This window comes from Rhinichthys klamathensis, unplaced genomic scaffold, assembly GCF_029890125.1.
Source record: "Rhinichthys klamathensis goyatoka isolate OS25496 unplaced genomic scaffold, OSU_Roscu_1.1 h1tg000191l_1, whole genome shotgun sequence".
Lineage (NCBI taxonomy): Eukaryota > Metazoa > Chordata > Actinopteri > Cypriniformes > Leuciscidae > Rhinichthys > Rhinichthys klamathensis.
In genome coordinates, this window is record NW_026606717.1 from 5,442,421 (window position 1) to 5,467,695 (window position 25,275).

General features: G+C 39.3%; 2 protein-coding genes across 3 annotated transcripts in view; one reads left to right on the forward strand and one right to left on the reverse strand.

The window, feature by feature from the left end:
- LOC130095432 (multidrug and toxin extrusion protein 1) overlaps positions 1 to 24,247 on the forward strand; it is a 229,191-nt gene extending 204,944 nt beyond the window's left edge. The window contains exon 18 of the transcript XR_008808108.1: positions 24,233 to 24,247. The gene's annotated coding sequence lies outside the window, so the exon portion shown is untranslated. The remainder of the gene's footprint in view (positions 1 to 24,232) is intronic.
- The window catches only part of plrdgb (PITP-less RdgB-like protein), a 132,013-nt gene that overhangs the window by 11,817 nt on the left and 94,921 nt on the right, over positions 1 to 25,275 (reverse strand). Inside the window, exons 7-12 of one of the 2 annotated variants that reach the window (XM_056262166.1) lie at positions 18,561 to 18,683; positions 14,695 to 14,882; positions 12,811 to 12,953; positions 12,498 to 12,668; positions 4,943 to 5,125; positions 4,627 to 4,775 (exon numbers count right to left, since the gene is read on the reverse strand). In XM_056262166.1, the coding sequence (XP_056118141.1) occupies positions 4,627 to 4,775; positions 4,943 to 5,125; positions 12,498 to 12,668; positions 12,811 to 12,953; positions 14,695 to 14,882; positions 18,561 to 18,683 (957 nt within the window). Of the gene's footprint in view, positions 1 to 4,626; positions 4,776 to 4,942; positions 5,129 to 12,497; positions 12,669 to 12,810; positions 12,954 to 14,694; positions 14,883 to 18,560; positions 18,684 to 25,275 lie in introns of both variants that reach the window. The other variant, XM_056262165.1, reaches the window with a different exon arrangement.

Here is a 25,275-nt window from a genome sequence, read left to right on the forward strand (position 1 = left end):
CCTGATATAATATATTTGTGATTTATATGTTGTTTGCAAAAATAATACAGTATATAAAAAGGTGCTGTTTGCCCACAAATTGTTAAGCTACAGTAGCCTATCTAGCTGTAGGAGCTATAAAAATCCTATTCTACTGTGTATTGTTAGTCTGACACTGTGCTGTATTTATTTACTGAACCCGTTTAAATCTGAGGAAGCCCCTGAGCCTTCAACACATAAAGAGGAACAGATATCTTTTTTGCCAAAGTTTTCCTGTTCACAAGGGTGTAGTGATTGATTGATTTACAGGTAGCTACTAACAATACAAGTCTTGAACAAACTGTCTATTGCTGACCTTAAAGAAAACAGGAACGACAGCCCTACTTCATTCAGTTTTGATTCCATCTTTATTATTGTCTGATCAGATGGAAAACATGGCTGAAATGTAGTTTTTTTAGTTTTTTAAGCAAAAGGGTGCAAATATATGGGGACATCTTGGGACAACACAAACACAGCATTTATCTTGCCATCCATCCGAACTCCAGCGTGTATATGCTGGATGTAAGACCTTAAAGTCAGCATGAAAATTCACCATATCTATTTTCTAAAAGCATGTTTTTGTGAATGATTCATCTGTGTATGACAGACTTCTCTCTGGTGATGTTTGCAGGACTTTTCTAATCCTTTTGTCCAATTAAACGCAATTGACTGCAAGCTCACATTCAGATCTGTCTCCATCCAATCAACAACTTATGGATTAAACCAAGACCCCACCCTACATTTTTTTTTTTTCAATTTTTACTTGGTTCTATGTCACAATATGGAAGAAAAGATCTGTCGCTACATCCGTTAAATCGATTTTAAAATGTATCTTGAAGGAATAGTCCAAACAAAAATGAAAATCCTATTATCACTTACTTACCCTCATGGTGTGACATGAGTGTTTATGACTTTATTTATATGACTTGTATTCTGTGTGAAACAAAAAACATTGGAGCCCATTGACTTTCATTGTGCGGACAAAACATTTCTAGAAATATCTTGTTTAAAGTGTAACGTGTATGTTCAGTTTTTGTTTCGTTTTCACTGTTTTTCCTGTTCTGGTTTGTTTGCCTGTGTTCTTTGTGCCTAGTAATTAGTTACTGATTTAATTAACCTGTCCATATTTGATTACTCTTCCTGTAAGAAGAAGAAGAAGAAAAAAAAGAAGAGAGTTAGGCCCCGTTTACACGAGAACGATTCCGGGTGAAAACGTAAAAATATTTTATCGGATGTGCCTTTCGTTTACACGGCAACGGCGTTTTGGGGGCTTAAAAACGCAAAAAAGTGAAACCACCCTCCAAAGTGGAAATCTTAAAAACGCTCCACCGTCGCGTTCCCGTCTAAACGGTAAAAACGCAAATCTGCTCACGGTGGCTCTCGTCGCACACACGTTTACGTCACATGCGTGCGCCAGTACAGGAAAATAACAACCAACATGTCAGATTATTTCTATACGTCAGACCTTCAAGTTGCCCTAGGAGCTCTGAAAAACATACAAGAGTCTTTTCAGCAGTTGTACAAAATATTCTAAGATATTGGTGTTGTTGTGTGGCAGTGCTTCACATTGCCACCTAGCCGCCTGGAGTGCATACTACATCGAATTTCACACACTTTTGCGTCACCATATGCACGCGGATTTCCCAACCATAACGCTCGTCTAAACGCAGAATAAAAAGTGATAACGCAACGCCACTTTTGCGTTTTCTCTTTAGATCGTTTCCGTGTAAACATAGCCTAAATCATGCAAGGAGATTCGCCTGGACCCGATGACAATGCAGTGCTGAAGTGTCAACTATCCTCTCCCTATGGAGGGTCCCTTTCCCACTCTACAGATAAAGCGTTGTTGAAAATCCGGTTTGCGTACCCCGAAGTGAAAAAATAAAACAAAATTCTTTATCAAATGTATAGGCAAGACAAGTAGTTTGTTTAGGCATGGTTTGTAGGGAAATTACAAACCTGCGCACATATATTCAAACAAATATAACTATAGAATAAATTTTTAATGCGCATGTGAACGCATGTGAACGCCATCCGGTCACAGGTTCGCGTTTAAAGTCTGTTTAGAGAGAACGCTGTCGTCTTAGTGGCCCCTAATGTAATAACAAATTATAATTTTGCTGGAAGTGAATCAATCAAAACTAACTTTAGCTGGAAATAACATTATTCAATAATTGCTATAAAGCCAAAACAATCTCTGTTACCGTAAATTGTGTGCAGGGACGTGCGGTCAGGGTAGGCAGGGCCTCACCAAAGGAAATGCTGACATTACATGTATTAATCCCAAGAGCTTTATTAATTCACCACATTATTAATTGCATTTATTTTATTCCAAATATAAATTTTTGTAACAAAAAAAATCAGGAATACTTATATAATACTCCTTTTGCCATAGTTTGCTCCTAAAAACCATTGTTTCATGCAGGAAATTCAAGGCCATGGTCATTGAGGCAGAGGTTCGCAGTGCCTCTTGGTTAAACGTAGTTTACGGAGATTTGCGCATGCGCAGTCAGTTCTCATGCTGTTTTGAATTATCAACATTGAGGCAGAGACCAAGACTGCTTCATATCACGTGATCCACTCGCTCTCACTCAATCCGCGATTCTGACTTTGCTCTGTATGCAGGCAGCGATGTGATGATGCCTGATATTAACTTGGGTTGCTAAATACCTGAATGAATACCTAAAAGTTAAGTGGCTTAACTTTGTTTTAAAAAGTGGGTGGGACAGGTGTATGTGTGTGCGCGTATGTGTGTATAAATGAATGAATCACGTGAATAAATACATAGATCCGACAATTTGCTGTGAGTCCTTTAATGGTCCAGTGGTAGAACTTTTGCCGAGCATGTCAGAGGTTTGGGGTTCTAATCCGCACTCGAATAGTTTTTTTTTTTTTTTTTCATCAAAAACGAATATGTTCATCAGTGGTTGTATTATATTAAGCAGGGACACGTTGGTGTACTTTTTTGTTTTGTGATTTCACCGGAACGAACAAAAAGTCTCCGCGCGTGCATGTGAAGACTGCGTGAGCCACGAGATACACTGTAACCGCGCCACCGATCGCAGCGGCAAATTACGCCCCTGTGAATATGCCACATTGATAGGTCACAGCCTACCCATGACAAGACTTCACCGCACGTTACTGATTGTATGTTTATCTCTGTAAAGCTGCTTTGAAACAATCTCCATTGTTAAAAGCGCAATATAAATGAAGATGACTTGACTTGACTTCCAATCCAAAATGATCCTCAGATGACCCCCACTCTGACTACATCAGTAAACCCAGATGCCTAAGATAAGTATTTTGACTGCATGAGATGCCTACAAATAATAGCTACTCTGGCGGTAGTCTCAGCCTCAGACGTCGTGCCCACGGACTGTTGTCTGAATGCATATGGCACACGTTTCTGGAAACACTTCAGGAGTTTCGAAGTAGCAATCTGAATGGGTGAATTCTACAGGATGTCCGGGAGACTTGTGTCACGTTCTTTATCGGTCCGCCTTGAAACAAATGCCAAAACCCCTCATGGAAGAAGAAAGCCGTTGTGTTTACAACTGTGTCAATGAGCGCTTACCAGGATCAACTAAACACTGGATTTTCAAAAGTATGTGAAGTTCGAGGCTCCGTTGTTGCAGTAAACTTGCACAACGTTCTTGAATAAATAATTTATTAGATGCACACCGGTCTGTTATGGTAGGGACATCAACAGTATATTGGCACGCCCCTAAAAATCTACGATTGAGTCCAGACCTTCTGCCGTCAGTCTGAAGGTCTGGCTACGCAAGATTACTCTAGTCTGTCGGTATTGTAACCCTGGATACCCTAAGAGTAGTCACTCTGAGTCGGACGACGTCTCACTCCCTTTGAACATTATCACTTGGGAATAAAGATAGTGTTCCAATAACCTACTTTAATCATGGCCGAGAGGACCACTCCCAGATAGAATCCCCACAGTAAAAAGAGTACAACAGTTTAAATAAAATAGGAGCATGGCAAAGGTGACATGAGTCATTCATTACATACATTTTCTCTAATATAATTAGTTCTTCATATGTGCAATTCAGTAAACCCACTCCCTTGATACTGGGCAAAGCAAATTGTTTTTTTGTTGTTTTTTGGTTACTTCAGCTTGCTCAAGTCATGAGATTGAATATAAATTTATTCAGACAGCCGTCTAGTCTTCTTGTCCATCTGCATCCGTTATTTCAACACACACTAACTTTGACCCAAGTGTTGGAGACATTTCTTTTTAATAGCATATAAATGTTAATCCTACAAAAAAAGAAATGTTAGTGATGATTAATAATAAAAAAATCCTTTTAACTCTTAAAGTTTAGAGCAACTGATGACTGACAGGTGAGTAGGCGGTCCCTTTACGCTGTCACAAATACATCAGGATGAATTGTGGTTTACAATACTGTATGCAGTGTGGTCCGAATGTGGTTTTGGACATTTACACCTGCATTTCCTGCTACCCACTTCAGATAACCCAAGATGGATGTTAATACTTGGTGTAAACAGGGACTTTTCCCTCAAGTTGTGGTGTTACAGTATATGTTATACAACCCTTATAGTAGAGCCAAGAACTGTCAGAGGAAGCGCACTTACCTGTCTAAGAATAAAAGCCACAGCATCCGTTGACTCCCAGTATGAGGCGTGGAACAGGTGAGGCAGTGCTATAGTGGGAAAGGTGGTGAGCACATCTGGACAGTATAGCACGTAATCTAACCGCTTCGACCCCCACCACCTGCTACATACTGAGAGAGAGAAAACAGAGGATTTATGTTATACATGCCTGAACCACACATGCAGTAGCCTATATCTTCATATACATCAAAGCCACTGACTTCCATGAGGAAATTAATCAAATATGAACATCCTGAAAGCACCAGATTCAAGGACATTTAGTGCTCTTGAGACTCACTGTTTGAGATGCTAACAGGCTCGCTCGGGGCAGTTTCAGACCCTTCGGCATCAGAGGCAGAGTGGGCGAGTCCGAGTGGAAAAACTCGATCGCTGCCCCTGCGAGACACACTTCCTCCACAGCACTGCTCTATGTGTCCGTCTACAGATAGACTACTGTCTGACAAGTGTCTGAGCACGGTGTCTGCTTTGAGGAAAAAAATAATAAAGAAAGACAACACAAAATTAGTCACAAATGTGAAAGCTCAAAGAAAACCAGTAACAACTTAATGATATGCTTTTTGCATGTACATTTTTGGGGTGTTAAATAATGGTGCAAATGCCAATAAATTTACTACCACAAACCTTAGGAAATCATGTTGCATGATTTATGTAAATAATCTCCTCTTGTAAATTTTGCATTTGAAAGTGAAACTTCTATAAAGGATAGCAATAGAGTGGTGTAGGGATGATGAATTTTGTAGGCCAAAACATAGAAACGAGTTTGCACTTTAGCACCTCCGGTTCCATTATCCTGAAGTCAATGGGTTTTTTAAATGGGTTTTTGGTTGAAGATGTGAAGGTTAGGTTGAAGGTTAAATGCTTGAAATAAGGTCTGTTGGGAAAACAAGCTCAAGATATTTCACTTTTTATTCTATGATATATAATACATCAGTAATATGTAATACCCTCTTGTGTGCTTTTTTAAAAAGCTTTTAAAAGACAATTGCTAACAAGTGGCTAAATGGGACTACAGAGGTTGTCAGCGACATTAAACGTCATCAGCTGAACAGGTAAACTCATCTACTCACTATTCCACTTTCACAGCCTTGTTGTGTTTATAATCATGCTCTCGCAAACAACTTGAACTGAAAGAGTTGGCGGAAGCTTAGTGATGATGACGTTGAGGACATGCGACTGTGGTGTAGTTCGTTTATAGCCTACATTTAGCTTCTGACTTATGCTGATTGTATTTACGCTTCAAATTTCAATGGAAGAAATCTGACGTTTTTTGTCGAGGGAACCAGGCTGATGTTAACTTCCGTGTTGGCCTACAAAAAACGTCATCCCTGCGGCATTCTATAAAGGTCAGCTTTATAAATAACCAGAGGCGGACAGAGTACAGAGCTTTGTTACTTGAGTAAAAGTACAGATACCCCTTGCTAAATTTTACTCAAGTACAAGTAAAAGTACTACATTCAGATGTCTACTTAAGTAAAAGTACTAAAGTACTTGTTTTTAAAAGTACTTGAGTATCAAGAGTACAAGAGTAGATTTTCTAAATATTGCATTAGTAATCTACTGCCACAGTGCTTACATTTATGCACAGAAACGTCCTACATGGAGTTATGAAAAATGTTAATGTTAATACCTTGGAGAATGTAAAAGGAATTGAAAGTAAAATCTAATTCTAAATCTAATTTAATTAAATTTTTGGGGGGGTCCCATCTTTAAATGCGGGGACAACACACACACACACACACACACACCACATGTAAGGGTGGCGCTGCCAATAAACCACCTAAAAGCTGTCACAAAGAACCGGCAAAAGGAATGATTATGAATATGTAAAATATAGCAAGGAGATATTTTAATTGTTTATTAATAAACACTTGTTAATAAACAAGTGTTTTCTTTGTCAGTGTCGGCTAGATGAAGTTGACGATGCTGACTCACGATCTTCAGTTGTGAACGCGCCAGAGAGAAATGCACATTTCATACGGATTACATAAGCAGAGAGCAGTCTGTAGTCTGTTTTCTTTCGTTTTGAATTTTTCTGTTTAAAAGTAGACATGTCTGTGAGAGGCAAGTAGGCTACCTTATACACTGAGTTTCGGTTCATTTATGAGACGAGATCCAGTTCACGTGCCGGCGCCTCCATTTCTTATCTATCGTCTGCTATTTACTTCTTATTTATTAAACCCAGGCAATTGGTTGAAGAAACATTGATTAAAATTAAGATACAATTAATACAAAACGAAATTCACTTTGAAACGAAAGGTTTTGTATTTTCTGTTTGATGTCTCTGTGAAAGTTTTAAAGCATTTTTTAAGCCGCTTTCAGAGCGCTCATGTCCGTAACGGAGAACACGTCCATAACATTGTTTTTTCCTCATAAATGCAAACCCAAAAAATAAAATAAAACAAAATTAATATTTTATGTACTGTGGAGACTGAGCGCCAACCCTTCTTCATTCGCTGGGTAGTAGCCTACTTTGGTTTGCGCAGTGTAATTCACATAATCAGTAAAAATATATTTTGCCTCCTAAAGTTTTTTTTTAAAGAAATCAGAAATCCCTCGTGGGTACGCCACTGCCACATTTGAACCTGACTGTGTTAAACACACCACATACTCAAGAACATCAAACCAAATGCTTGGCTTACATTAATGTGTAATATAAAATCTGACCATGGAGTTGACTTTGGCGGAAAGCTGAAAGTGATTGCTGATAGGCTGTCCCAATCAGTGGCGCCTGCACAATCCAATCACGTTTGAGAGGGAAACAACAAATTGAGGGTTTCCGAGATTTTTCTTTTTTTTTTTTTTTACTCGGGTACTCACGGTTATGGATAGAAATGTATTGGAGTAAAGAGTACAATATTTGCCTCTCAAATGCACTTGAGTAAAGTCATGAGTACTCCCCAAAAATGATACTCGAGTAAAGTACAGATCCCTCAAAATTGTACTTAAGTACTGTACTCAAGTAAATGTACTTCGTTACTGTCCGGCTCTGTAAATAACTTCCCAGATAAAAAATAACTTCCCAGTAAATCTTTAGTAAATACTGACAGTAGTTTGTTTAACTGCAAAAGAAGGTTTGAACTGGTCAAGATGTTAGTCAATCTGGCCCTAAGTTTATATATATATTTTTTTTTTCTGAATGTTTTCACAGGTTGGTCACACCACATGACTGATTTGGCAGATAAAAATGCTTTCAAATATTAATAAGTAATAAGTAAAAAATAATACACACAAACAAAGATTTTGGCAATCTACTTTTCATGAATTTCATTCTTTTTAATTAGCTTTTTTTTCTTCATTGCGATATCAGGAAAGATGTAGAACAATAACAATTAAATTCAGAATTCAGAAATTAATCATGATAGAAGTGTATTCAAGTCATTGTATGTAACAAATGCCTTTATTGTGTGTTAAAAAAAATTCACAGAATGAAAATCAAATTGTGTCATATCAATAGTTCAAATGGAGCAGGACACACAAACCAAGAATTAATACTTTTTTTATGATACGTTTTGTTTTTTAACAACTATTTAATAAATTAAGCCATTTGAGCACATTGAACATCTTATTAATGCTCAAAAACCTCCTCCAAATACTCCACAATCCTAGTTCAGTATATAGAAAGTTATTTTTCTGCAAGCGATTTATATGCCCTAGCTTGAAAGAAACCTATATCCGTCTTTTTGAGACAATGTTGCATTTTCAGGGCGCTGTATAATAATTGTGTGAAAGGATTTAATTTGATTTCTCCCAAAACCAAGCTGATCAGTGAGTGTTTTCTCTCCTGGCATTCAATGCATTAGATGCTCTGTTCAGTTAGCTGTGACCTCAGCTTGGCTGCATAATGGGACTAATTGGAGCACATTTTCTGGCACAGAGTGATTCTGCCTAATACCACAGAATAATTATGATCTTAAAGAACTCTAGTAGAGCATGTCTTTAACAATGGCAAGGTCATTCAATTCTAGATCACTGGAAAAATATATGTCTTGGATAAAAGGGTCTGCATAAAGTGTAAACTGATGACTGTGCTTAAACGAGCATAACATGTCAGGTTAAGTTGTATTGTCAGTGTACAAGAATGCATTTCAAAAATTCAGAAGTTTAAAAACTGCAAGAAAACATTACAATAAACCACAGACCATAAATTAACTCAATGAATTCAGAGATGATCTTAATGACTCCTAAGCATTTGCACAAAGTTTTTGGATTAAATAATCTCATTGTTTACAACTAACAATAGTGTTCCCATTTAGTCAGTCACATTCAAAGTTAAGTCGGTACTGATGTATTGGGGTCTCACTTGGGAGCCCCAATCACCTCTGAGTAGTAAAAAAACATGCCAATGAATATTGGCGAGTGAGATTTGCATGCCGAGCCACTCCTACCTGGACATACAGGTATATAAGGCTGGCTAGCACTCACTCGTTCAGATTTCCGCAACGTGATCCCTCTCTTCCAATCACCTCACAAAGAGCATTGTTCCTGATCGAAAGAGCATTCTTCCTGATCTAAAAGAGCTTGCCTACGAGAGGAGGTCTCTCTTTCCGGTGAAAGGGCGCATTCAGTGGTGTTTCGCCATTCATAAAAGAGCTTTTGCATAGTTACATACAGTGATTCACCCCTTGGCACTTCGGCACAAAAGAGTAGATTTCCCTAAAAGAGCAAGCACTGGCGCCTTCATCATCGAACCCAAGAAAGGCAATGGGATACGGCCAATATTGGATCTGTGTGTTGAATCGAGCCCTTCACAAGCTCCCAATCAAGATGCTCAAGCAGAAATGCATCTTCACATGCGTTTTCCCCCAGGATTGGTTTGCAGTGATCGACCTTAAGGACTTTCATGTCTCGATGTTACCTCGATACAGACCGTTCCCACATTTTGCTTTCCAGGGTCGAGCAAAAAAGTACAAGATCCTCCCCTTTGGGCTGTCCCTGTCTCCAAGTGTCTTTACCAAAGTCGCAGAGGATGCCTTTACCCCGCTCATGGAGGTGGGCATTCACATTTTTAACTATCTCAACGACTGGCTTATTCTAGCTCACTCTTGGGATCAGTTATGCGAACACAGGGACCTGGTGCTCAGGCACCAGAGCCATCTGGGGGCTTGGGTCTGTGGAAGCAATTTAATATGTTCTATATGTTTGTATTTAATTATATTTATAGAATCTTAGAAATATGATGGTAATTAGATTAATGTTGTGTCGATACATATCCTTATGAATATATGTATGTGTATGTCCTTGTACAGTATATGACCTGACAAACGTTAATGTGTGACTAAGTGTATGACCGAGGGTCTCCATTCAAGGATATAATACGATTAATATGATAGACAAATCTAAACAATCTATTAGTTATGGCTGAGAGATATCTTCATTTAGCCTCGGGAAAACAACCTTGGGGGAGGAACAACTATAAAGAATGAAGGATGCCCCCCACTCATAGTCACACACTGCAGGCACTCCGTATGAATGCATGACTGTTGACCTTTTCTTGCAAGAAAATAACCTTTAAAGACAATTGGTACATGTTTGTCTCTTCAGTAAAAGAAAATAGTTTGCCACCACAATTTGGCGTTGTCGGCAGGATTCCTTGGATTTGTCTCTTGGACCCGAGAGCGGACGATGTTTGGCCACCTGGACTGAGAAGTTCCAGCTCTAGCTCGTAAACTTGAGAGAGAGGGGCCGACCGCGAGGGCCCAAGAGAGACACCACTGGAATCACCAAAAGAACTGAAGTCGCGTAAGCTGAGACTGGTAAGAGACAAAGTCTAAATTGTTATTGATACCTGTTTGAGAGAGGAAAAGAGGGGAAAAGAGCAAGCTCTCCCCCGTGCATAGCATCTTTTTTCTTTGTATGGAGTTAAAATTCAAAATCGCTTCAAAATTCATTGTCGAGGGAACCAGGCTGATGTTAACTTCCGTGTTGGCCTACAAAAATCTGTCATCCCTGCAGCACTATAAAGGTCAGCTGCAAAAATAACTTCCCAGTAAATCTTTAGTAAATACTGATAGTAATTTGTTTAACTGCAAAAAAAGGTTTGAACTGCTGCAAGATGTTACTCAATCTGGCCCTTAGTTTATTTTTATTTATTTTTCTGAATGTTTTCACAGGTCGGTCACACCACATGACTGATTTGGCAGACAAAAATGCTATAAAAATAATATATAAAACAAATGATTTTGGAAATCTACTTTTCATGAATTTCATTATTTTTAATGAGCCTTTTTTCTTCGTTGTGATATAAGGAAATATGTATAACAATAACAATTAAATTCAGAATTCCGAAATTAATCATGATAGAAGTGTATTCGAGTCATTGTCTGCCTTTAATGCGTGTGTGAGGGGGGAAAAAAATCACAGAATGAAGAAAAATTTGTGTCATATAGTTCAGATGAAGCAGGACACAAACCAATAATTAATGTTTTTTTTGTGATATGTTTTGTTTGTTAACAACTATTTAATAAAGTAAGACATTTGAGCACATTGAACATCTTATTGATGCTCAAAAACCTCCTCCAAAAAAGAGCAAGCTCTCTCCCCGGAGTTATATACTGTGCATCTCACCAACAAGCACGCACACAGTCTGTCCTGAACTGCCTGAATAAATTCAAATGGAAGACAGTAGTTCCACTGAAACCATTTCAGAGGCTCCTGGGGCATATGGCATCCACAGCCGGAGTAACGCCGCTCAGATTGATGCATGAGACCACTTCAGCATTGGCTACATGGCCGAGTCTCCAGATGGGCATGGCGCCACGGCACTTATCCGTGTGACTAAATCCTCCCAGTCCATGCCTCATCTCCTCCTGGGACCTCTCTGTGGTCCTTTCCAATCTAGAGAGAGCTCCCTTTGAGCCCCTGGAGACAGTTGAGCTTAAGTTCCTGTTTCTAAAGACAGTGCTCCTGACCGAGCTTGCTCACTTTAAGAGGCTGGGGGACCTGCAGGCATTTTGGTCAGCGAATCATGCCTTGAGTTCGGGCCGGCCCTGTCTCACAGGATCCTGAGGGGATCATATGACTGTCTCCAGGGCAAGCCCTGTCCCTTTCATCCCATTGGTATGGAGAACTATTTTTCCTTGGCCTTACATGGGGCGCTGGGTAGGTCACAACTGTATGAGTGTCCAGTTGGCAAAAGGGCACGCTACAGCTTGCCAGCATTGCGTCTCCGACACTCGTAAAACAGTTCAGTGGCTGTGGCGCTTTCCATAGGGACCCCAATACATCAGTATCGACATAACATCAAACATGACTGACTGAATGGAAACGTCTTGGTTACTGATGTAACCCTCGTTCCCTGAAGGAGGCAACGGAGACGTTACATCCCTCCTGCCACAACCCTGAACCACCGCTGAATGGCCGGCATCCCTGTTTCCGCTCCTCAGCAAAACCTGAATGAGTGAGTGCTAGCCGGCCTTTTACACCCGTATGTCCGGGTCGGAGTGGCATGCAAATCTCACTCGCCAATATTCATTGGCCTGTTTTTTACTACTCAAAGGTGATTGGGGCTCCCAAGAACCCAATACGTCAGTATGGACGTAACATCTCTGTTTCCTCCTTCAGGGAACGAGGGTTACATCAGTCACCGAGACGTTATCCAGATGTTCCAGTGGAAAACCAGTGACATGACTTTTTTGGATGGAGAAAAAAACAATTGGTTATTATAAGTTAATGTCTTAAATATCAAATTGCCAAGACCTAAAATGTGCCAAATATTACAACTTAGATTAAGTTATAATAAATCTTTGTACTTTGCTCTCTTTATTTACGTTTAAAACAAACACATCATTACAGCCCTATTTACTTGAGTGATGAGCCTGAGAGAAACCTCTTACCAATGAGAGTGGAGCGCCCGTCACCCAGAGGGTACCGCTGGTAACGGGAAACAGGAAAGGGGGGAAGGTGGGTGAGAACTGGGTGCAGCAAAGGTTCCAGACGTGAGGCAGAGGGGTCCGATGGGTAGAACAGATTAAAAATCTGAGAACAAGCTGGTCGGAGCTGAGCCACTAATAGAGATGAAAGAGAGTTACTTTGAGCACGAAATTTTACAAATAAATCAATATAAAATCACATTTATTATTTCTGTAAAACAAAATATTTCTTGAAAAATCTTGTGTGTGTGCGTGTGAAAGGGAAGCTGATTTATACCATCAATGCCAGGTAACACTGTCCTCCTCATTGCTAGCACCAGCCCCAGTGGGCATCCCAGCAGAAAGCAATCTGACACTTCAAACTCAAAGCAGCCTGGATTAAGAGCCTGCCTGGAGTCACACTGATCGTCCTGAGACAGACTGTGAGACAGCAGGCATGGAAAGCGAGTTATCTTCATTTATTATTAACACTTTGTTAATGATTAATCAGAATTAATGCTTTCATTTTATGCTGATGTCATCATGTGCCCCCATGACAGGTCTGTTAAGACTTTAGAACCAAGTAAGATCTTTATCCTTGATACATTCCATTGCAATCATCCATTTTAGGATAATTTCAGTCAGGACCACTCTGGCAATGGAACATGATTTATTGTTGTTAATTTACAACATTTGGTTTGGCAGTATGGTTCCGTATGGGGGTTCAGCTTTACAATAAATTAAGCTGGGCCTGTAATAACCCCCCTCGGAACCATCAGAATGACATTGAAACGACGACTGTAAAATAATATTTAGCAATTAATAGAATTTTGTATGGAGATGATTAATAAGGAGATGTTCGAGGACAGCTTGGGAGGCATGTCTTGATGCAGATCTGAAACAGAGAACGGGAAAAACTCTCTGCAGAACATACAGCTATGGAATAACAATACTGATGACAAGGAGGGGTGGGGGGGGGGGGTTAGTTTTCACACACTGAAAACTAAATAAAAACAGGCCAAACACATCAAAACACATTAATTCAGTTTAACGACTTTTTTGTTTTTTGGCTCCCAACTGTTACACTTTTTTAATTAAGACATTACTTTATCTGTAAACTGAACAATGTAACTGAATGACTCACTATAGCATTCATAACATTCCATGCATGCTTTCATACACTACCTAAGTGTATTTATATCATGCGATAGAAAACGTTATGATCTGCATAAAACCGTCTCAAATATCACAGACTGTTTATTAATTTCCTCGTGTGTATTTATGTTTATTTCTATACCAACATGAATATGCTTGTTGTAACGAGGAGTCAGAGGCGTTCAGATCCATTTGCAGCACTTTATTTAAACACACCAGAAGACAAAGAGAAGCAGACATAAATCTCAGGCAGACAATGAAATAGAAGGACAGTCCAGAACTCGTGGTCGTAAACAGGCTGAGGTCGAGGCAGGCAGCAAACGTTCGTACACAGAGAACAGGGGAGAGTGATCTGATGACGCAAGAGGGAGGTGTTGTAGAGCGCTCCGTGACACTTGTATAATTTAATGAAGTGTTTTTATAAACATGTACATGAGACTTTTGACACCAGTCTTTTGAAATGATTTCTGTGATTTTATGAAACAGGATGGAATGTTTTAAAGTGAGACAAACCAACTAAATATAAAAAATAAATAAAATAAATGTAAAAAATCACATAGTTTATCATTTTTGTGCAGTCCCCGCCCGATTTAAAAATTAAATCTTAAAATTAAGATTTTATTTTATTAAAATCATTGAAACCCTGGCATTTGTTAAAGGACATTACAAAAGACTAGCAGGGTAAGTGATACTGAAGACGAAGGAAAACTATAAATGCATTACCATTTACAAGAATATTCCCAAGAAAACATGTTTTGCTTCAAGCATTTTAATCAGAGACATGGAAAAATATATATATCATTTTTCAGTAATATAATTTTAAGTTTTTAATATTGAGAAATGCTCCTGCCATGCACTCCAGGACATGACAAACATGAACACATTCGCTCCAACTAAATTAATGAAATTATTTAAAGTCCATCCATGTTTAATCAGACATATTGGGAAGCTTTTCTTCCTGAGGGAATAAGCAGTAACTAAAATGTCAACACATGTCAGTGAAGCAATGAACAAATCCAAATCTCACCTGCTGATAAAGACATCACACTGACCACTGGCCACGTCTGCATCACACGAGTCACTTTGCTTTCGGATGAGTGGATGGCGGACTCCAGACAGCGGATCACACGGGGTTGACACATCAATGTTGCTCTTACTCAGGCGCTTGCTGCCTAGGAGAGTGGGGCTCAGGGAGTTCACCGCACATGGCTTCTCCTGGAACATAAAGATAACCAAAACCGAAGTCAGTTGTACAGCTGCCAGAAGTGTATGTTCCTCATTATCAATTTTCAGCAGTTGTGGTTGTCATCTTGCTTCCTTATTACTTTTTTCCTTAAAATTGAAGGTCACACCATGGAATCGGTTTTCATATTTACAAATAAAGACCTCTAGAATTACTATAGTCAAACAAGACTGCCAAACACAAAGTTATGATAAATTGTAAATGAAATACAGTGCAGCAGAAGTATAAACCCCATTTATTTTCTCGAAATTGAAATAGATTTTCAACAAAATCCTATAAACCTTTCAAGATAGACCTACCATGAGCCCCCGAGTTCTGATATGCTTCTGTAGACGCCTCAATTGATGTGTGATTTAAAACGTAATTTAAAAGCAAGTTTAAAAGCCAAATTTCCTATGAAAAAACATTACCCACAATCCTGAAGAGAGATCGACCAATTAGAGTTGTTACTTTAAAAATGGAGCCCAACGTTGACCACTCATTTTGAACTCAGCTGCAGATGGATTCCCTACACTGTCAATATTTCTAGACATCTGAAAATTTTGCATTAAACTTAAAAATATGATATTTTACTTTATACTTAATGACTAAGTAAACAGTTTCATATTTTACCATCATCATTTTATTTAAAATGAAGTAATAGTTCATTGCCTCATAAAAAAATATTGGTACAGAGTCCTGTTGTCACAAGTGTACTGCTCATTTGTGCTTCACAGACTCTTATTTTTATTTTCTGTTCTCTTGGTTTCTTTGTTTCCAGATTATGTTTACCTGTGTCTTGTTTAGTGTCTCGTTTGTTCCATGTATTTGTATCCCAGTGTTTGAGTTCTCCTGATCATTTTTGGATTGGTTGGCTCATCTTGTTATCCAAGATTATATTCTTGTTTCATTTATTTAATAAACTACAATGAGATCCTTTCTTTTTTCCTCTCTCTAAATTGTGATTAATCTCAGAGCTGGTTGGTTTGGTTCATGGCTTATAATTATTGGTAACACTTTAGAATACTGTATCTTACTTACTGCATAACTAATAATGAATTATTGAAGAACTAGTAGGTAATTCTTCATTAACTACTTCTTCACTACTGTTAACTACTAAGGAAGATGTGTTAACTAATCAGTATGTAATAGAATTTTATGATTGTGTTAAGTTACAGTTAGTTAATCAATAACTAATATATTCTGTCATACCTCCTGAAGAACTACCATTAATTATCTATTAATTAAGGTTCAAGAAAAATAACTATGAAGTAACTACTAATGAACACAGTACACAGTAGCCTAGTCAATAATCCAGTTTTTTTTTAGCATTGTAGTGGTGGAAGAAGTACACAACTCAAGTGCTTGAGTAAAAGTACAGATATACCACAATAAAATATTACTCCAGTAAAATTATAATTAGGCCATTTTCAAAATGACCTTAGTAAGTACAAAGGTAATTAATTTTTAAAGTACTTAAAAAGTAAAAAGCATATTATTATACTTAGTTCTTATACATTTTAAACTTATTTTGCACCATTCAAGTTCCGGCAATATCACGGTAGCCTACATTTTACAGTGATTTGGTGATGCAAGAGCGCGGGCATTTGCATCCTCTTCTGGAGAGTTCTCAGCTCCGCCGATTTGGTGCATTTCTTCTGCGAAATACAGGATTGTGTACGTTTTATTTAATCTATTAAATCAGTACTGTGCTGTAAATCATTTTATTTTATGCAAGGCAACATACAAGGACACGAGGTCAGTTAGCCTACCTTGCTGAGTCGGTCTTTTTTGCGTGATGGAAACGCATGATCCCTTGCATAAAACACATTATTTTATTCATAAAGATAGTAAATCTATTTACATCAGATGTTAAAATATGTTCTTAGAGCTGTTTGTTAAACGAGTTTAAATGTAGGCAGTATAGATTTTAAAACAAAATATCATCTGAAATAAAGGAAGATATCATGTAGCTTAAACGAGTCGTATGTATTTTACAAAGGTTATGGATGATAACGTTAATAGTGTTTTTTTTTTTACAGTAAGTTTTATTTGAGTAAGAAGTATGTGGTAATTCTTTACTAGTTACTAATGGGTTCCCTATATTTTCACTTTAGAATACTGTTTCAGGTTATAAGTAATTCTTGAAGAATTATCTAATAATTCTTTATTAATTACTAATAAGTTCCCTAATTTTTCACTTTAGAATACTGTTTCAGGTTATAAGTAGCCTAATTCCTGGATAGTTATTTGATAATTATTTATTAGTTACTAATGGGTTCCCTATATTTTCACTTTTGAATACTGTTCCAGGTTCTAAGTAATTCCTGAAGAATTACCTAGTAATTCTTTATTAATTACTATTAAGTTCCCTATATTTTCACTTTAGAACACTGTTTCAGGTTATAAGTACCCTAATTCCTGGATAATTATTTGATAATTATTTATTAATTACTAATGGGTTCCCTGTATTTTCACTTTAGAATACTGTTCCAGGTTATAAATAATTCCTGAAGAATTATCTAATAATTCTTTATTAATTATACTAATAAGTTCCCTATATTTTCAGTTCCCCTCAGTTGTTGCCTAAAATACATGAATTTACTCAATGGCATTCTATGCTGAGGAAAACAGACACACACAGTACTGTATATAAAATATAAAAACTAATCTGAGGTTAGTTTTGTATGACTGTTCATTAGTTACTTCTTAGTTATTTTTCTTGAACCTTAATTAATAGATAATTAATGGTAGTTCTTCAGGAGGTAGACAGAATATATTAGTTATTGATTAACTAACTGTAACTTAACACAATCATAAAATTCTATTACATACTGATTAGTTAACACATCTTCCTTAGTAGTTAACAGTAGTGAAGAAGTAGTTAATGAAGAATTACCTACTAGTACTTCAATAATTCATTATTAGTTATGCAGTAAGTAAGATACAGTATTCTAAAGTGTTACCTAATTATTTAATGAAGGATTTTTTTTTTTATTCCTATGGGGAAAAAAATCTATTTTAAAGAAATACTGCTGGATCCAAAGCTACTGTAAAAGTAACTGCAATGTGTTGGGGTTGTGGGATATTAACTCTTCAATCAAGCAACACTCAATAGCCATGTGTAACACAGTGACTCTGAGCCCTATACTATTTTTTTTTGCCTCCGTTCCACTGTTTCCGAGGCATCTGTTCATCATCTGATGTGCCATGTGGTGCCCTTTTATCACACACTGGCACTGCACAGATGACTGCACTTTTATTAAACTGTCAGCACCAAGAAGCTCAGACAGACAGGGTGACAGGGAATCTATAATGGTTGCAAACAGTAGACACATTGGGGGGGGGGGGGGGGGGGGGGGAGTCTGGACAGAACAAAAATAATATAATAATAATAATATGGGGTCGCAATAACATGAAGGATGGCACATTTTTATTTCTGGGTGAACTAATCCTTAAAGAAAGGGAGAGAGCTGATGAGGAGACAAATGGGAGCGGGAAAATGTCCTATGACATTTAGATATGAGAACATACAAAAAAGCTTTGAAGGGCAGAAATATGAAGGATTCACTTGAGCAGACATGGATTTATGTCTGATAAGGAGAGAATGACTTCAAACAGAAGTGAAAGGCAGGAGTTCAGGGTTGTTTTGTGTGCATGTTCTTCTGTACCTTTAGACTCTCTGTACTGTTGTTGGTGCTGCCACCCTCAGGGCTTCTGTGTTGCTTGTCACCACTGAAACACAAGGCGTCAAAACAAAGGACACCGCCAACACAGTCTGCAACCAGGCACACCTGAAACAAGCATTTGAAGATTATTTGAGTTATTACATACAGAGCTCTTAAAGGGGTTAGTTCGCCCAAAAAGATGTATATCGTCATCATTTACTCACCCCCATGTTGTCCCACATCCACAAGACTTTCGTTCATCTTTGAAACAGAACTGAAATCTGAGAGATTTCTGTCCCTTCATTGAAGATCTATTCACAGATCAAAGTTCCCTTTCAAGGGAACTCGTGATACGTCAACAACGCTTTGGGAACGCCCCCAGTGTGAATGCGTCTGAAGCATGTCAACTAGTCCAATGGAAAGAATGAGCGTCACGGGCGGGTGACGTCATGACCAGGAAGAGATAAAAGCGCATCCGGTGCAAACATAAGCTTCTGTTGCCTCAGCAAGCGATCTGTGTCTCTGTCTGTTACTGTTGTCTGTATTTATATTGGAAAGTATGGCGAAACAGCTTTACAAACTCTGTGCTTCCCCCTGCCCGCGTTATTTAACGGGTGGACACACACACAAGCTTTGTGTAGTTTGTTTGGGAGTGGAGTACGCGGTATCAGCCTTTGAGGGGCTGATTGCCAGCATTGCGAGATACTTCCTCTCCACATGCTCCGCTCTCACCTGGCGCTTTTTGAGGAAAGTGGCCAGGCTCGCGATCCTCAGGGTGCAGGACCCGCTGCTGCCGAGGAAGCACGGAGAATGCATTCCCGGGGATCGCAAAAGGATCTTTCAGAGGGGTTGGAGACGGGTCCCCGGACCTTATTTCCTTCCTTATCTGGAGGATCCTGTGCTCTCCCTCCGGTGTCGGATGCCCGCGCTGCGGTTCCTTCTGCCCGGGGAAAGAGCCCGATGCTTCAGTGCTCTAGTTCTGAGGAGTTAGATGTGCTGGACGTCGAAAGTGTAACCACACACATGGGGGAAAAAGATTCGCCACCTATTTCCCCAGCATATGAGGAGCTGGTGGAAGTGATTTCTCGCGCTGTTGATAAATTAAATATTGATTGGCCACCAGAGAAAAGAGACGCTTGTCCTAAAAGCAAACTAGACGAGCGTTTTCTAACTTCCAATATTTCACTTCCACCACGAGGCCTTCCTTTTTTCCCTGATCTGCACAGTGAGCTGTCCAGATCTTGGAATAAACCATACTCGTCACGAGTATTCAGTCCCCAAGTTCATATTTATTCGGGAATAAGGGGATTGAATGAGTATGGTTATGCTCCGGGCAGACGCTCGTGAGCTATCTGTCACCCGGTCCAGCATCTTCTCTGAAGGCTTTGCCCACGAATCCATTAAAGACAACATCAACTTTAGTGGGCAAAGCATATACGGCAGCGGGTCAGGCTGGAGCATGCCTTCACACTATGGCTGTGCTTCAGGCATACCAGGCTGACTTGCTGGGGGATTTAGACAGGAGTGAGGGAGTGGGGCCCGATGAGGTTCGAGAACTACGTTGGGCCACAGATCTGTCTCTCAGAGCTACAAAGGAGACCGCTAGAGCAATTGGGCGGTCTATGCCAGCCCTTGTAGCTACTGAGAGACACCTCTGGTTAAATCTCGCTGAGATTAAGGAGAAGGATAAAACCTTCCTCCTTGATGCTCCAGTAGATCCTTCTGGTCTCTTCGGTGATGCAGTAACGCCAGTGGGATCTGGTTAACTGTTCAGTAAACACAGTAATCGAGTTTCTACAAGAGCGTTTTACATCAGGCCTATGTCCATCCACGCTCAAGGTCTACGTGGCGGCCATTGCGGCTTCCCACGCCCTGGTGGGTGGTACATCTCTGGGTCGAGACCCCCTGATTACTCATTTCCTTCGTGGCACCTTGAGGCTGAGGCCTGCAACTCGCACTAGGGTGCCGGCCTGGGACCTTGCAATAGTTTTGGAAGGCCTGTCTAGGGCTCCATTCGAGCCCTTAGACTCGGTTACAGAAAAATTTCTTACTTTTAACACCATCTTTCTGCTAGCTATTTCATCCCTCAAAAGAGTCGGAGACCTTCAGGCCCTTTCGGTTTCCCCCTCTTGCCTTGAGTTTGCACCGGGGATGGTCAAGGCATTCTTATATCCAAAACAGGGATACGTCCCTAAGGTGCCGACCATGATTCCGAGGCCTATTGTGCTGCAGGCTTTCTGTCCTCCTCCTTTTACATCTGCGGACCAGGAAAAGCTGAACCTCTTGTGTCCAGTGCGAGCATGTTCATGTGCGAGTTATGTTCATCGGACTTGAGAAACTCCGATCAGTTATTTGTTTGTTTTGGATCACCCAAGAAAGGTCTTCCTGCTTCTAAACAGATGGTTAGTAGGTGGATAGTAGAGGCTATTTCACTTGCTTACGAGTACTCTGACCAGCCGTGCCCTTTGGCGGTCAGGGCTCACTCTACTAGGGGTATGGCAGCCTCTAAAGCCTTATTATTTGGGGTTTCTCTCCAAGACATTTGTGGTCTGGTCCTCACCGCTCACATTCGTCAGGTTTTACAGCTTGGACCTGGATGCTGCCCCAGGTTCTCAGGTGCTTAGTGCTTAGCGTACAACAGACTGACACTCAGGTACTTGAAAGTTTGGCGATTTGGGTATTCTCGTTCCCAAAGCGTCGTTGACGCATCGCGAGTTCCCTCGAAAGGGAACATCTCAGGTTACGACTGTAATCATAGTTCCCTGAGAAAGGGAACGAGACGATGCGTCACCCTGCCATACTTCCTGCATCCCTGTGATCGGCTTACTTCGGCAATTTTCGAAGCTAATGCCGGTTTGCACCGGATGCGCTTTTATCTCTTCCTGGTCATGACGTCACCCGCCCGTGACGCTCATTCTTTCCATTGGACTAGTTGACATAGATGCTTCAGACGCATTCACGCTGGGGGCGTTCCCAAAGCGTCGTTGACGCATCATCTCGTTCCCTTTCTCAGGGAACTATGGTTACATTCATAACCTGAGACGTTAATCCATATGAATCGAGCCAGCTTAATCCAAGTCTTCTGAAGAGACACAATCACTTTAAATGATGAACATATTTAATTTAGGATTTTATTCACATATAAACATTGATCAGCAATCAATGTTTACAGCAGTCAAATTTGGTCACGTGTCAAGAAAGTACAATTGTGCTTCTGTTTATGTTTACTGATCAATGCTTATATGTGGAAAAAAAACACCTAAAGTAAATCTGTTAATCATATAAAATGATCATGTCTCTTCAGAGGACTTGGATGAAGACGCTCGATTCATATGGATTTATTTTACGATCTCTTTATAATTATTTTAACTGTCTTTAAACTGGTTTGGGTAGACTTTCAATAAAAGGACAGAAATTTCTCAGATATCATTAAAAATATCTTTGGAATGACATGAGGTTGAGTAAATGATGACAGAATTTTCATTGTGGATGAACTATCAATTGAATTCCGCTCATTGACATTTCAACTCAAAATGTGTAAACAATGTTTGTGATTTTCACTACATTTCCTATTTAAAACAAGAAAACCTTAAAGATAACATGTTGAAACGCTATTTTTATGTACAGTTTAGAGTAGCTGAATTCTTGGATGTTAATAAAGCATCAGCTTCTGCTACACATCATCAGGCTGGTGAAGTCAATCTAAGGATAAAACTGGTAAATATGCCTATATGTCTATTGATAAACCAATCATTATTTTCATGTTATGGACGATAAACTATAAATACTGTAGCTGACATTAAAATGAATGAAAGAAGATGAATGACAAAATAAATGGATAAGTAAAACACTTAAAACTAAAATAATTAATTTTAAATGCTACAAGATAATTTAGGCATCACAACATTATAATGTACAGTAAGAAAATATTAATTTTGAGATTTCTGAAAGATTAACTTTAAGTGACCGTTGGCCCAGCAACAGAATCCAACGGTGTGGGTGAAGGTATTCTGCGTGTAGGTCTTTTACTTGTGCTTCTGCAAAGTTCACTTAATTTGTAATAATTAGGGGGCTTTTACACTGGGCTCGTTTGCTGCGGTCCGAGCCAAAGCGCGTTTGTTCCCGGCGCTCCCCGCAGCGTTGGTCTGGTTTCACACTCAACTTGATTCTATCGAACCCTGGTGCGTTTGTGTGCATATTACGTCATCAGAAACGTGCACGGCGCATGATAGAAAACAGAACGCGGGTCAATATTGTGTTTTTTATTAATTCGCTGCTATTATGCGCAATACAGGTTTACTGTGCGTGTGTCACATAAGGTGGCCTTCTGCTGCTTGCAAAAGGACTCTTTTGAGGAGACAGTGCACGAATACACTGCAGGCTCACTCTTGCTCGTATCCAAGGTAAATCATCAACACTATCATCCCTTACAAGTGTTTTATTTAACTGAATACATCACAATAAGCTAAAACGCATGCGCAGGTCACTTTACTTCCTGAACAAGTGCGCACCCGAGTCCGTGCTGCTTTCACATTCACGCGGACCGCGGCACGGTTCGGGAGCAACCGAACTCAGACCACCTCCTCCAGGTAGTCTCGGGTTCGGTACCCCAGTGCGCACCCCAGGGTCCCATGTCAGCGTTCACATTAGCGATTTTTCATGCGAACCGTGCCCCGTTCCGAACTAAACTGCCAGTGTGAAAGCCCCCTTAGTTTCAATTTGACTCTAGCTCCATGTTGTCACCAATGGGTTGCAAATAAAGTTGGTACTATAAGCAGAAGTAAATATTTATTTAACATAGAACTAAAGAAACATGAAAACAGAACAACTCAACATAACGCAATGGACAATTAAACAAAGAAAACTGAGGACTTAAATACACAGAGGTAAATGAGGGAACTAAATGAACAACAGGTGAACTTAATCAGAAACTAAGGGAACAAACTGGCACACACTAGGGCCGTTTCTCAATACCAAGTACGCAAACTTCAGACTTGTGTCCTTGGTAGTTCGGATTTGCCAAGTCTCCTGAGGGCTAGACGACGCAAGTCCGGTTATTCTGCAAATGGAACAGTGGCGTTCTTGATCGCATCACTCAGCATGCTCTGGCTACTCTGGTTATCTATTTATGTATAATTTAGGCAACAATAAAACGAAATATGGTATAAAATAAAACTCTGCCACTTCTCGTCAACAATAAAATGAAATATGTTATAAAACACCACTCTGCCTCTTTTCATTAAAAAAAATCTTAAACATATTAATGGCCACACAAATGTGGTTCAGGAAACGCGTACATTGATTATCTTCACTGGATATATTTATAACAACACGAAATATAAAACACATCCCTGCTTCTTTTTGTTTTCATTTAAAAAATATGAAACATTATTGATCATTAAAACTGTCATTTAACAAACAGAGACAGGGTTGTGTCATTTTATTTTATTATACATGTACATACAGTGAAGAGAATGTATAATAAAATAAATATAAAATATATGCAATATATTTTAAAATATATAAAATAAAATTACACAACCCTGTCTCTTTTTGTTAAATGTCAGTTTTAATTATCAATAATATCCAGTATAAAAGTTCTAAAGGGTATAAGAAGCTATACAATGAGAAATAAAGCAAACAATTCAGTCAAACATAACTCATCTCTTTAATAGGCTACAAAGTTAAAGTTAAATATATAAAGTTATGAAACTTCACTTTGCCCTCAGCCAAAACGATTTGCCATGGAACACACGATTAATGAGACCAAAGATCGACTTATACACAAGACAAATTATATCTCATGTTTAACCACTAGACTAGAGACATCAGAGCCAGCGGCAAACATCAGAAGCACTGGCCGAGGAAAAGCTGTTCCAGTCTGGGTTAATGAGCGTTGAACGCCCAGTGATCGCCTGGTTCTCACAACTTCCGAAAACGTCAGATACATTTTTAAAATAGGCGCTATCTTTATAAATAAACCACAGATTTGAGCTTTAAACAACTACATTCTCGCCTGAAACACTATTAAAATTACATTTCGTGTCAGTATTTTGATATTACGCTGGTTTTCTCCTCTGCTATTGACACTTGCTGGTTGGTGCGAGATGCATTCTGGGATACCTGGCTGTCTCAAGTCCGCACAAGTCACCTTTCGATGCATCCTCGGTAAAAGGGGCGGATCAAGAACACATCCGGGATTTGAACTGGACTTGGCTAGATGTGAACTTTGAATTGGAACAGTACTTGGGCAGCGACTGATGACGTTTCACAAGTCCACAAGAACACAAGTACAGACAAGAACGCATATTGAGAAACGGCCTTTGGCTGCATCCGAAATAGTATGTCCGAATTCACAGCACTCTTTAAAAAGTAGGCAAAAAAGTACCCGGGTGACCTACTTCTTCCGGTGAAAATTCTGAAGTGTCCATATGATAGACACTTTACTATCCCATGAGCCCACGGGAGAGAATTTGTGAATGACAGTGAAGCGACGCAACCGACGCTGGTAGGTCACGTGATAATGCCAACTAGTACGTCCGAATAACATTCATACTACACACATGCATACTATAGAACATACTTTTTTTCGGTCGTTAAGTAATTACTTATTCAAAATAAGTACCTACTCAAGAGAGTATGCGATTTCAGACGCAGCCTATGAAACTAGGTCAACTCACAATGACAGGGCAAACAGGAACAGGGAAAACAGAACCAA